The 13865-nt window shown below is 41.0% G+C and overlaps 1 protein-coding gene across 1 annotated transcript; it reads right to left on the minus strand.

The window, feature by feature from the left end:
• Positions 1-6155: 6155 nt before the first annotated feature.
• On the minus strand, positions 6156-13226 carry tysnd1 (trypsin like peroxisomal matrix peptidase 1). The gene is made up of 7 exons (XM_084076251.1): positions 13066-13226; positions 11772-12402; positions 10471-10694; positions 9635-9915; positions 9163-9293; positions 8248-8433; positions 6156-6551 (listed from the first exon to the last, which is right to left on the minus strand). The coding sequence occupies exons 2-7, from the start codon at positions 12397-12399 to the stop codon at positions 6349-6351; spliced, it is 1653 nt and encodes a 550-aa protein (XP_083932377.1). The 5' UTR covers positions 12400-12402; positions 13066-13226; the 3' UTR covers positions 6156-6348.
• Between the last annotated feature and the right edge of the window lie 639 nt (positions 13227-13865).

The raw sequence follows: 13865 nt of genomic DNA on the forward strand, positions 1-13865 counted from the left end.
ATATGCATAATTCCACACCATTTTACATGAAAAATGTAAAAGTGGTTAAGTGGTTACAATGTCTGAAAAACTAGTGTGTGTTGGGGGGCTCCAAGGAAAAACTTTTTTTTCCCCCTGTCATAAACTAGCTACTTTTTCCACGTGACATTTAAACAAAACTAGACAAGGGACAGTGGTGGAAGAAGGATATTTTTACTTAAGTAAAAGTAGAAATACCACAATATAAAAATGGGGGGAAAGACTCTGTTATAAGTAAAAGGCCTGTGTTCAAAATGTTACTTGAGTAAAAGTACAAAAGTATTGGCAGCAAAATATACTTAAAGTACCAAAAGTAAAAGTACTAAAATGTTTGAAAAAAGCACATCTACAAGCTCACAACGCGTCCCGATGCGACGCGTCGTGAGCTTGTAGATCGGCTATTTTCAAAATAGCCTAGGTATAAAATATGGCTGAAGTGATCAATGTACGTTTTATAATATAATAATTTCTGCAAAGTAACTAGGAACTAAAGTTGTAGTGGAGTAAAAGTACAATATTTGCCTCTGAGATGTAGTGGAGTAGAAGTAAAAGTATTGAAAATTGGAAACACTCTGTTGGTACAGTACTTGAGTAAATGTACTTTGTTACTTTAAACCACTGACAAGGGATGGGGGAGCCTGGGGGAATGGCCTCGAGGGAGGTAGAGATCTGACTTGTTTTGAAACACAGCACTTGTTATCATCATAAATCCCCTTTGGTTCTTCTCGGCAGGAGCTGCTTATGCACAATATGATGACTGATAGCCGGAATCTGCAAAAAGATGCACATAATAACCTCCATAGAAAGAACTCAGGACATCAACAAAACATGTCACGAAATAAACCTTTTGCAGCAACATCCCTCCCTCCCCCACTGTAAGTTGTTATTGTAGAATATAGATGGGTTTACACATAATGTCCCTGCATTGGTCTCCATTTCTCTCTAGCTCCCCTGGGGGTAGGTATATTAAAGTCCCCAAATGAACCAATGCATGGTTGACTTTACTATAAGGATCATATGACAGAGAAGTCATACATAGTATACATTAGCCTATACACACATACACATCAGAAAAAAGGCACTCCGCTGTCCCTCGCTGTTCACTTGTGAATTTATGTGCAAGTGATATTTTTGAGCATTTTTGAGCAGCTACAAGTGACATTTTTGAGCATTTTTGAGCAGCTACAGTACAAGTGCAATTTTTGAGCATTTTTGAGCAGCTACAAGTGACATTTTTGAGCATTTTTGAGCAGCTACAAGTGACATTTTTGAGCATTTTTGAGCAGCTACAAGTGATATTTTTGAGCATTTTTGAGCAGCTACAAGTGATATTGATTCTGCTACTTTCGATGCTTTCGTGTGACGCTGTAGTATGATCAAGTAGGGCGTTAATTAAAAAAAAAAAAAAAACACCAAAAGTTAGAATATGGAGATAGGAGGTTTCTGCCCGACAACAACGATATGCATTTTTTGGTTCTTGGAGCGGTCAGGTCGTTGACCAAGTCATCTGGAAAGTACAATGTTGTGTACTTTTCCGTGCCAAGGACCCCTAAAATTGATATTTATTTGACCGCGGACCCCCATCTGAAAAATGTTTTGTGCCAGGGACCCCCAGAAGAGAAGATGTGCGTCAAATATTTTCAAAAACAGCAGACGTACAAGCTCTCAGCGCGGCACGAAGTGACGCGCTGTGAGCTTGTAGATCTGCTGTTTTTGAATAGCCAACATATAAATAGATTAAGTGGTTAAGATGATTGTGATGCTATGTTAACTGCTTTTGCTGGGGGCCCCCTGGAACAATCCCCCCCAAGGACCCCTGGGGTCCCCGGTCCCCACTTTGAGAACCAATGCTCAACAGACCTATTGCCTGGGGCAGGGAGGAGAGACATAATCCTGTTGTTGGATCAGGATGAGAAACATCAGCTGCTGCTTCCCTGCTGTAGCTATGCTGCTGTAGGTAATCATAGCTGTGGAAACAGTGGTGGATAGTAACTAAGTACATTTACTCAAGTACTGCACCTAAGTACAATTTTGAGTATCTTTTTTACTTTACCGGAGTATTTCCAATTATTATTATTTTTACTTCTACTCCACTACTATATCAGAGGCAAATCCACTACATTTATTTGAAAACTTTAGTTACTAGTTACTTTGTAGATTTTGAATATTATTATTAGGCTGCAAAACATACATTAACCACTTCAGCCCAATATATATACTTTGCCTATTTGTAAATTGCCAATCTACAAGCTCACAACGCGTCGCTTTGCGACGCGTTGTGAGCTTGTAGATCTGCTATTTTCAAAGGATTTTTATACATTTTATACATTTGAAAACTTGTCCAATGGGACCTTCTGCATAATGATGAGTACATTTCATTTTGGTGCTTTAAGTATATTCCAATACTTTTGTACTTTTACTGAAGTACACGTTGAATACCGAAGTTGTACTTGTAACGGACCATTTCTAAAACAGGGTATTGATACTTTTACTCTAAGTATAAAACGTGAGTACTTCTTCCATCAGCGTGTAGGAATGACTGGTGGGTGATAAGGCAGGGCGCCTGCCTTATCACCCAGGGAGAGGGAGTGGAGGTCTACTCTGTGTTAAGTCAGCGGTGATGCTGACACTTGGCTTGTGGTGCTGCAGAAGACTTTCCAGGTAGCTGAGCGGTGTCTTGTTCCATACTCGGTTTCCAATTTCATACACACAAACTCACTCGCATGCTTTTTTGCTGTACCAAAAGCGTGGGTCAAATGAGCCGTCAGGTCATTGGCTGCTGAGGTGTCCAGGTTTGCAGGTGTTTCAGTATTAGTAATACACTGGAATCTGTGTTATTATCCCATCTGAAATGGTGTGTTTTAACATCCTGATCCCCGTGCTTATCTCAGAGAGCTCTACTAAGCACACACTACTCCAGTGTTCCTATTCTAGAGTGAATATTCGACAGAAATAGCAGATCTACAAGCTGAACGTGTCGCAACAGCGACCGACCCGTGGTGAGCTGGTAGATTGGATATTTTTTGGGTGAAGTAATTTGGTGGAGAGGGACAATATTAGCGGACCTAGTACAGAGCCCTGGTGTACCCCGGTCAACTAACTACATACTGTAAGGTTTAAGTGGTTATGTTTCTCTCATCATCACCTGAAATTCAACATGGCACATACAAAACACTTTTTTTCACTTTTGGCCTAGTCCACATTGTTTAATGAACAAAAATATAACCTGCAAGTTGCACTTTAACATTTTAATTGTTCCTCTACTACAGTGGTTCTCAAACTGGGGTCTAGGGACCCCCAGGGGTCACAATCAGTCTAACCACTTTAAAGCTATTTTACACTTCGGCTATGGCCTAAGTTTGGGGGGAAATCGTGAAAACATTTGAACAATTTGTAATAATTTAAAAAATAAATAACACAAAAAATATTTTCAGATGAGGGGGTCCGTGGCCAAATAGTTACATACCAATTTGAGGGTCCTTGACATGAAAAGGTTTACGAACCACCGTGCTACTACATACCTTTCAATGTAGAGGATTTGTTGTCAACTCGGCAGTTGCAGTTCTTTTCTTTCTTACCTTACCTTACATTCTGCAGTGGCTCTGGCCCATAGCGATGGGAGGCCGGTGGAGAAACTAGATCCAGCTGTGAGTCTGTACGTCAGCATTTCCAACACAATACCTATAGAGAAGTGTCTCCTCGTTCTCTCCTCATCAGCCTCAGGGGGGGGCATTCGCTCTAGCCTCTCTTCTCCGCTGTAAACCATGCAGTGATTCTGGGAACAGTGGCATATACGGGTGGAGCATTATGTTATCACACACATGCACATTCTTTGCATCTTAGAGACCCCCCTAAAGCTCTATCTCTTTAGTATTGTCCGTGTCTCCTAACAGACAGTAACCAATCCCCCGAAATGTCATTCCTCAGTTTCATGTTCGTGTGAAAATGGAATACGGCAATGTCCCACATGGGTCCAGCCCTTACACATGTTAGCAATGAGGGGGTCGTCCTGCCAGGCTTATGAAGAAGATAGAACATTACCTGTATTAATCCCCGTGGGGAAATTCTTCTTTCCACTCGGTTTTTACACTGAGTGGCCCAACATACGGTACACAGACATGCACACACGGGGCTTATAGGAGAGACGGTGCGTGATTTGCTCAAATAAAAACACGTTTGAAACATAGCAGAGATGGTGGAGTGATGGGCTGCCACTTAGAGGCGCCCGGGAGCTGTTAGCGGTTCAGTGCCTTAGTCAAGGGCACCTCGGCAGTGCCCGGAAGGTGAACTGGCATCTGTCCAGTTACCAGTCCACACTCCAGTCCATATACACTGTTGTCTGTGCTGGACCTCTAGCGGCCGGCCACCCTCCGTGGCCGGCCACTAGTCAAGTCTAGTCATTATGTGCAAACTGTCAGATTTTCATATTGCATGTATTCCTACTACTTGGCAGTGGTGTAAAGTAACGAAGTACATTTACTCAAGTACTGTATTTAAGTACACTTTTGAGGAATTTGTACTTTACTGGAGTATTTCCAATTTTCAATACTTCTACTCCACTACATCTCAGAGACAAATATTGTACTTTTACTCCACTACAATTAATTGAAAACTTTAGTTACTAGTTACTTTGCAGATATAAACTATTATATTATAAAACACACATTAACCACTTTAGCCCTATTTTATACATAGGCAATTTAAAAATAGCCGATCTACAAGCTCACAACGCGTCGCATCGCGACGCGTTGTGAGCTTGTAGATCGGCTATTTTCAAACATTTTAGTACTTTTACTTTTGGTGCTTTAAGTACATTTTGATACCAACACTTTTGTACTTTTACTCTCGTACATTTTGAATTCCGGACTTTCAAATTGTAACAGAGTACTTCTACATTGCAGTATTGCTACTTTTGCTTAAGTAAAACATTTGAGTGCTTTTTCCACCACTGCAAACTAGTGCAATGACCGTACAGTAGCTCCTTGTGTCTCGCGAGGAGCCGATTTGGAATCCAGCTGGTCATTTCTCCCCTCTCTGCCCTAGATCACTAAATAAAGCATGTCATGACCGTCAAGTTCAACACAGGTCATGTACCATATAATGTTACCAGGTGTAAATCCTGCAGCTATAAATGCTTCAAGAGACTTTAAATGTCTTATCTTATCGCCGACCGTATTGAGAAGTCTTGAAGGTGAAATCAGAGAAGCTAGCTGTTCTTGTCATTCTTTTTTCTTTACAAATATCTTATGTTTGTGTTTAGATAGTAGCAATATACATACAGTAGCTAATTTACATAGTATGAGTGTAACTAAAAACTACACACATAACTGGTGCTTTAGTATGTGTCCCTGAAGTGTTTTTTTATGAGGATTGACATACTAAAAAGTTGTATAATTTTATATGAAAACAATCAATTTGATCACTTCAGATTGGAGTGCAGGACAATAAACAATTCATATTAGACAGCTCTCATTAAAACATATTTATTTATTAACAATGCTATCAAAATTAAGCACTATTTTCAGTAGAAGCCTGCGATGTTTGTCCTTAGGGACAGAAGACTATTTGAAAATTATTTTTGATCAGTCATGCACATGTCCCTGGCTAGTGAATAGACAATGACACGTATTGATCTGGGTATGACCCTTTAAGTTCACTTAATTAGTACTTACATTTACAGTACAGTGGTGTCTCATTGTAGGATATAATACAAAGGCAAAATTAGCCCCATTAATTTACCCCATTAAATTACTTACCAAGGCACTCAAAGGAAGGGTAACTTAGGGTAAGTGAGTTTTCAATCCTTTTTTTTTTTTTTTTTGGCACAAAACCTTTTCAGATGGGGGTCCGCGGCCAAATACATATCAATTTGGGGGTCCCTGACACAAAAAAAGTTTGAGAACCCCTGCTCTATACCGGTGGTTCTCAACCTTTTCAGGCTGCGACCCCCCAAAAAGAATCATATTTGAACTGGGGAACCCCCAGCCAGACAAGCACTTGGAATTGAGGCATTACATTTAGTTTGACTCTGTTCCACAGATAAATATTGTGAAAATAGCAGATCTACAAGCTCGACGCCTCGCAATGCGAGGCGTCGTGAGCTTGTAGATCTGCTATTTTCACAACGTTTGCCTCTTTCTGGTCTTTTTCTTTCTTTTCTCAGATACACATTTTTCACTGTCACCTGGGGACCCCCCCAAAATCACGTGGTGACCCCCTGGGGGTCTCGACCCACTGGTCGAGAATCCCTGCTCCACACTAACAGTAAAACGGATCCTGGTATAGGGATGCTGGGGTGAACTTCGAGCGCTTACGGGTCATACAGTATAGTTACAGTTTACTCTGAGCAGCTTGTAACCGCCACACCTTCCTGACCCCTTGTTCTGGCGAGTCCAACACCCTGAACACCTCAACGTCCCCTGTGTGGTCGTAGCGCTGCAGCAATGTCTGGAACACGGTCACGGGGACGCTGAAGTTGAGGTGAGGGTAGGTCACTTCGGCCGCAAAGTCCCGCGTGTTGCTGGATACGATACCTGGAATACAAAGCGCGGTTGAGACCTCTGCTATATAGACATTCTCAGTGGTGGAAAGTAACTAAGTACATTTAAGTACAATTTTAAAGTAAAAATACAGTACATTTTTTCTGTATTTAAGTATAATTTTGAGGTATTTGTACTTTACTTTAGTGTTTCCAATTTCCAATACTTTCACTTCTACTCCACTACATCTCAGATATAAATGATGATATTATGAAACATACATTATGAAACTTTAGCCCTATTTTATACCTAGGCTATTTGAAAATAGCAGATCTACAAGCTCACAACGCGTCGCAGATATGCTATTTTCAGACATTTTAGTACTTTTTACTTTTGGTACTTCAAGTACATTTTGATGCCAATACTTTTGTACTTTTACTCAAGTACATATTTTATTCTGGACTTTTAACTTGCAACAGAGTATTTCTATATTGCAACTTCTAACCCAGGGGTAGGCAACCTGCTGCTCAAGAGCCGCATGTGGCTCTTAGGCCCTCTCCCCGTGGCTCCCAGCTTGGGAAAAGAAGTATGCAAAGGAATAAGAGGTTTTCTTTAGTTTTTTTTATCTGATTTTAATCATAATGTATTATTACATTCTCCTATTGTAAAGAAAAAAAATCACACCCTGTGTGAAGGTAGCGGCGCTACAATGACATACATTGATACATTTTGTCATCGATATGTGTTTATAATGTGTTTATAGCCATGTGTCACGTGAAGCTTGACCAATCACTTTGTTGATGGGTCTGACCAATCAGAATGTTGACGGGTCTGACCAATCAGAACGTTGACGGTGAACACGGACAAAGTCAGGTATAGAGCAGGATCCGCTCGCGCCGCTAAAAAGTGTCGCCCATACACCAGATAAAAATAAGAAACTAATAATTGAAGGAAAATAAATCATTTATTAATGCTTGGTTTGTTTGCTTTCACCACCAACGTTGCTGGCTTCCTGGTATACTTGATCTGCTTTGAGAAATTAGCAAACAATAAAATGTTATATTGAAACAGCAGAGAAAGCTCCAGACAGATTTTTAGCGGCGCTAGCCGCTCTATACCTGACTTTGTCCGTGTTCACCGTCAACGTTCTGATTGGTCAGACCCGTCAACGTTCTGATTGGTCAGACCCGTCAACAAAGTGATTGGTCAAGCTTCACGTGACACATGGCTATAAACACATTATAAACACATATCGATGACAAAATGTATCAAAGGCGCCTTTACCTTCACACACAGGGTGTGATTTTTAATAATCTTTTGGGCCAAAAATGTCTATTTGATAATAAAGGTTGCCTACCCCTGTTCTAACCGGTGAAATAACAGTGAAATTAACCACTTTCAACCTGGTGTCCACATTTTGGGCAAGTCATTACAGGCAAAAATGATAAAATATCCAAAAAATGCAAAGAAAACAAATAGTGATAATAGCCAATTCACAAGCTCATAACGTGTGGAATCATGATGAGTTGTGAGCTTGTAGATTGGCCATGTTAGCTATTTTTTTTTAAAGTATAAAATAGGAGAAAAATTTGAGAACCACTGCTAAAATAGCACTGGAGAAAGGACATTTCTGGAATATGCTGCTATAGACGTTGGTACATGTACTGTCTTGCACAGTAACACAGTAACACCAGAGATTTCTATGGACAACACTTGCCCCCTAGTGACTGGAAAAGGCCTTTTTTTTTACCCAGCAGCTCTCCTGAGTGTTTCCGAACAACAGCGCCCCCACTGGCCCCTGCCTGCACTGCACAGGTGGTCTGCAGCATGACTGGCCGGTGGTTCCAGCCGACGGCTTTGGAGAGGATTCCAGAGGTCAGAGAGGGGCCGCAGTTCTGACCCAACCCGCCATAACCCAGCACCACTACATCCTCACCTGGAAGCACAAAGAAACACACAGGGAGAAAGTCCTCGTTTGTTGTTTCAGAGGTCGTCTGAGGCGAGGCAAGGCAAGTCTATTTGTATGGCACATTTCAACAACAAGGCAATTTGATGTGCTTTACGGCAGTGGTTCTCAAACTTTTTTATGTCAAGGACCCCCAAAATTACGTGTATTTGGCTGCGAACCCCCCATCTCAAAATTTAGCAGATCTATAAGCGATCTACAATAGCAGATCTCATAGCTTGAGCTAGATCTATGATCTTGTATATCTGCTGTTTTTGAATATCCAAAGTATAAAATATGGTTAAAGTGGTTACAATGATTGTGATGCTATATTAACTAATTTTGCTGGGGACCCCCTGGTCCTACTCTTTGCCGCGCTACGAGCTTGTAGATTAGCTATTTTTGAAAAATCTTGAAAATCTTGAAATCTTTGAATACATATATTTTTGGAAACTCAAATCTTTGCTTCTGGGGGTCCCAGGAACAACATTTTGATGGGGATCGGCGGCCAAAAACATATCATTTTAGGGGTCCTTGACATGAAAGAGTTTGAGAACCACTGATATAACAACAAACTTTTTTTTTAAACTGTTACAAAGACATTTGTAAAGATTTGCACAAATGTTCATGATTTTTTGAAAAGAGCCAAAAAATCTAAAATGACAGAGATGTGTTCTAGGATTGAATGGGTTAAATCAAATGAAAAGTAAATTATCAAACCTGGCCGAAAGCACGAGGCCGGCTGTGGGATCACAACGTGTGGAGCAGAGGCTCTCAGTCGCACCACAGCCAGGTCATACGGGGAGGATGAACTAGTAGAGAACAGAACGTCTCCAGCGACATTATGGAACCTGTGGAACAGAATGAACCACACTGAAGCCTGACATATCGTTGTTGTCGGGCAGAAATCTCCAAATTTTAACTTTGTGTTTTTTTTTTTGGTAAATGAACGCCCTACGTGATCATGAATACATGATTACATGAGTGTATTTCTGGTTCAAATCTACTGCTGAGCCAAAACTAAGCTATGGGAATATGAACTAGAACAGGAAAACGGATATGCCACCTTCTGAAACCTGGGGTGTGTGTGTGTGTGTGTGTGTGTGTGTGTGTGTGTGTGTGTGTGTGTGTGTGTGTGTGTGTGTGTGTGTATGTGTGTGTGTGTGTGTGTGTGTTCAGTACAGTACAGTACCTGTCCCTGCAGTGGAACCTCAGAGTGACAAATGACTTCCCGGCGACGACGTGCCGGCAGGTCAGAGCCAGCCGAGAGCCGACCATGACCCCCGAGCCCCAGAACTGTCCGCTGTCCACCAGACACACCGTGGGATATGTGTCAGCCTGACAGCTAGGAGGAGGAGGCGAGCTGCTGGACAGACAGCGCTCAGTCGCTCCCTGATGGAGGGCCGACGACGTGAAGACCCCTCGCAGGGGGTCTTCAGTCTTCATACAACACATGATGTTCCTGAAGATCACCTGTAGGGGGGAGGGGGACGCAAATAAACAAATCGATTTAATCGATAATAAAAAATACATCGATAATTCTATAAAATAACCGGTTAATAATCGATCCCTAGTTTGGGCAAGTCGTTCTAGGCGAAAAAAGTTTCAAAATCAATCAAAATTAATTAATTAAAAAGAGTGAAAATAGCCACAGTTGTGCGCCAAAGTATAAAATAACACTTAAGTGGATAATAGATTTTTTTGATGTATACATTTTCTTGTATATATTATCCTGTAAACACGCTTCTCGATTTTTCGGTTAATGGAAGATAATCGATAGAATAATCGCAAAGAAAATAAGCCCCATTAACCACTTAAACCCTCCATGGTATTGGTATGTGGTCCCACAGGGCTCTATAATAGTGTCTTTTCGGTCTTCTTCGCTCTACATTAAATATCTTCGCTGAAAATAGCCTGAAAATAGCCGTCTCAGCGTGACGCGTTGTGTGCTTGTCGATCGGCTATTTTCGGCGAAGGTTTTCCCCAGAACGCGGATGCTGCTGGGGTTCAAGTGGTCAATCAAATCACCTGTGCTGAACACACGAGGGTGAGTCCTATCCACTCGTTGGCCTTCCAGCACAGCGGAGACACGATCACGCCGACCAGCTCCGCGCCGCGGTTGTTGCCTCGCGGAAGGAAGAGTCCGCCGCCCTCGGTCCCCGGCAGACAGCGGGCGTCGGTGAGGATGACGGCGTTCTCCTCTCCCGCCAGGTTACTGACGATGCCCCTGCTCAGCGAGCTCATGAAGAGATCTAGAGAGGCGCAGAGCATGGTTATTAAACCAGTGGTTCTCATGTCAAGGACCCCTACATTGATATGTATTTGGCCCGCGGACCCCCATCTAAAAATATTTTGCCCCAGAAGAGAAGAACTGCTATTTTTGAATGGCCAACGTATAAATGGATAAAGTGCTTATAATGAGTGTGCTGCTACATTAACTAATGTTCCTGGGGACCCTCTGGAACGCCCCTCAAGGACCCCTGGGGGTCCCCGGACCCAACTTTGAGAAATTATATTAAACTTACAAAATAACTAAAACATTTCTTTTTTAACTGAATAGGGAACATTTTCTTAGCTTTAGAGTTTGTCAGGATTTCATATATAAGACTAATATTTTGGGTGGGTATGAAAACTGATGGTCAAAATAAATAAAAAATATTTTGAAAATAGCCAATCTACAAGCTCACAATGTGTTGCATCGCGGCGCGTTGTGAGCTTGCAGATCTTAGTCCAAGGGCCAAGGCAGATTTTGGTACCACCTAAGGTGGCCGTACATTTTTGGTATTTTTGTATTCCTACATGTCTCTAGTTTATATTTTGGTATGATACATCTTCCAATTCAGTAGCTTAATGACAGTAATCACTCTAAACGGGCCAATGTATCCGGTAGGAGACACAAAGTAGAATCTTTGTGTCTCCTACCGGATACATTAGCGGGTAGGTAGTGATAACTGCCATTAAGCTACTGAATTGGAAGATGTATCATACCAAAATATAAACTAGAGACATGTAGGAATACAAAAATACAAAAACTTTACGGCCACCTCAGGTGGTACCAATTTGTGAAAGTATCAGTGTTGGCCCCTGGACTATCTGCAATGTTCACTATTTTTCTGAACTTTTGGTAAAGAGACCAAAGGTTTTTACTACCCCATATTACAATTTAAAAATAAATAAAATCAAGACTAAAACTGATAAAAGCTAAACTAAAACTAAGCCTTTAAAAACATATATAAACTAACTAGCAAACTACTCAAAACTATACTGAAATTGTAAACAAAAAACAAAAAAATAATAATAATGAAAAATGCAAAAACTATAATAATCACCCTGGCACAGAGAACCAAAGGGGGTCCCACATGCAACCACCGTGCATCCCTTCTGGAGAGAGGAACTCTTCGTCCAGGGCAGAGGTCTCGAGTCTGAGACACTGTCCACAACAACACGGTCAGCCCTGAGCACGGCAAACCAGCTGAGAAACTGGGAATCTCTGGCCAGCTCCTCGTCCTCCTCGCCTCCATAGAAACGCCACTTCTCGGCCTCTTTGAAAAGCGTCAGGAAAGCCTCTCTGAACTCCAGGCAGTTGACTAACATCACTAGCTCGGCGCTGGTTTCACGTTGACGCGTTGTGTTGCTATTGGAGACGGTGCATGCCTGATATGTCGACGTGCAAGGGTTGCCGTCTACGCGGTGCTGCTCGTGGAATCTGACGCGAATGTTGAGCTTTTCGCCGACATCGTGCGGTGTCACGAACCTGTGATCTGAGGTGAGAGACAGCTTGTTATTGTCGTCCATGAAACGAGAAAAGGGGAGAGCGTTGCAAATCACCATCCCAGACTGGGGGTCGAGGATGACTCCACTGCAGCTGATGGGTCTGTCGTCATCCTGATGATGATGATGATGATCGGAGGTCTTCTTCACAGTCACAACACAGCAGGACTTCTCGACCACCTCCATTCTCTCCTGTGAACAAACATCAATGAACTTTATGCTAGATATTTTAATACATACAGTATTATCCACTGTAATTCTACTCTTATTTTTACTTTACTGGAGTCTTTCCAATTTTCAGTACTTTTACTTCTATTCCACTACATCTCAAAGGCAAATATTAAACATTTATTCCACTACAATTATTTGAAAACTTTAGTTACTAGTCACTTTGTAGATTTGGATTATTATTACAAAACACACTAACCACTTCAGCCTATACATTTCGGCCATTTGAACTACAAGCTTGTAGATCTGCTATTTTCAAAAGATTTGTATACATTTGAAAACTTGTGAAATGGGACATTCTGCATAATGAGTACTTTCTACTTTTGGTACTTTAAGTATATTGTGATACCAATACTGTTGTACTTTTACTCAAGTAAATGTTGAATTCCGGTCCTTTACTTATAACAGAGTATTCCTACGTTGCAGTATTGATACTAAATAAAGTACTTTTTCCACCACTGAATATTATCAACTGTAATGTTAACTCTTTTTCTTCTTCTTTTATTATTGTATCGTTGTTATTGTATTCTAATGTCCTAAACTATGTGTTTGCTTTGCTTATTGTGTTATGTAAAGCACATAGAATTGCATTGTTGTTGAAATGTTGGTGCTAGACAAATAAACTTGCCTTAATTATGTTTCAAAAGTGTCAATGGAGCCGTCATCCACGTGTGGCTTTGCAAATCAACCCGATCATTAACTACTAGAGTCCCATACTGTCAACCAGATCAAACTATCTACTGTATAAATGTTAATAATGCGACCTAACATTTTGTAAACATTGAAAAACCCATGTTGGAATCCATTTCCTGGTTGTCCAAAGGTTAACACAGTCCTCATTGGTCGAGTGTTAGTCTGACGACTATATTCTGAGCCAATGGCGTAGTTCGGTAGGCGGGGCCATAGAGGATGCTTGTTTTCCTATCTAGTGTCTCCCTGTTGAAGTAATAGAGATACATTGTGTATTTGTGTGTATAATAAATACACACACACACACACACACACACACACACACACACACACACACACACACACACACACACACACACACACGTTTTACTTTACTGGATTATTTCCAATCTTCAGTACTTTTACTTCTACTCCACTACATCTCAGAGGCAAATAATATACTACTACTTTGTAGATTTTGATTATTATTACAAAATACTCATCAGCCCTATATATATTTTGGCCTTTTGAAAATAGCCGATCTACAAGCTCACAATGTGTCGTGATTCGAAACATTTTTGAGCTTGTAGATCTGCTATTTTCAAAAGATTTTTATACATTTGAAAACTTGAAATATGACATTCTGCATAATGAGTACTTTCTACTTTTGTTGCTTTAAGTACATTTTGATACCAATACTTTTTTACTTTTACTTAAGTAGCCTACATTTGGAATTCCGGACCTTTACTTGTAAC

The sequence above is a fragment of the Gymnoscopelus microlampas genome, assembly GCF_963454915.1.
Source record: "Gymnoscopelus microlampas genome assembly, chromosome: 13".
Taxonomy (NCBI): domain Eukaryota; kingdom Metazoa; phylum Chordata; class Actinopteri; order Myctophiformes; family Myctophidae; genus Gymnoscopelus; species Gymnoscopelus microlampas.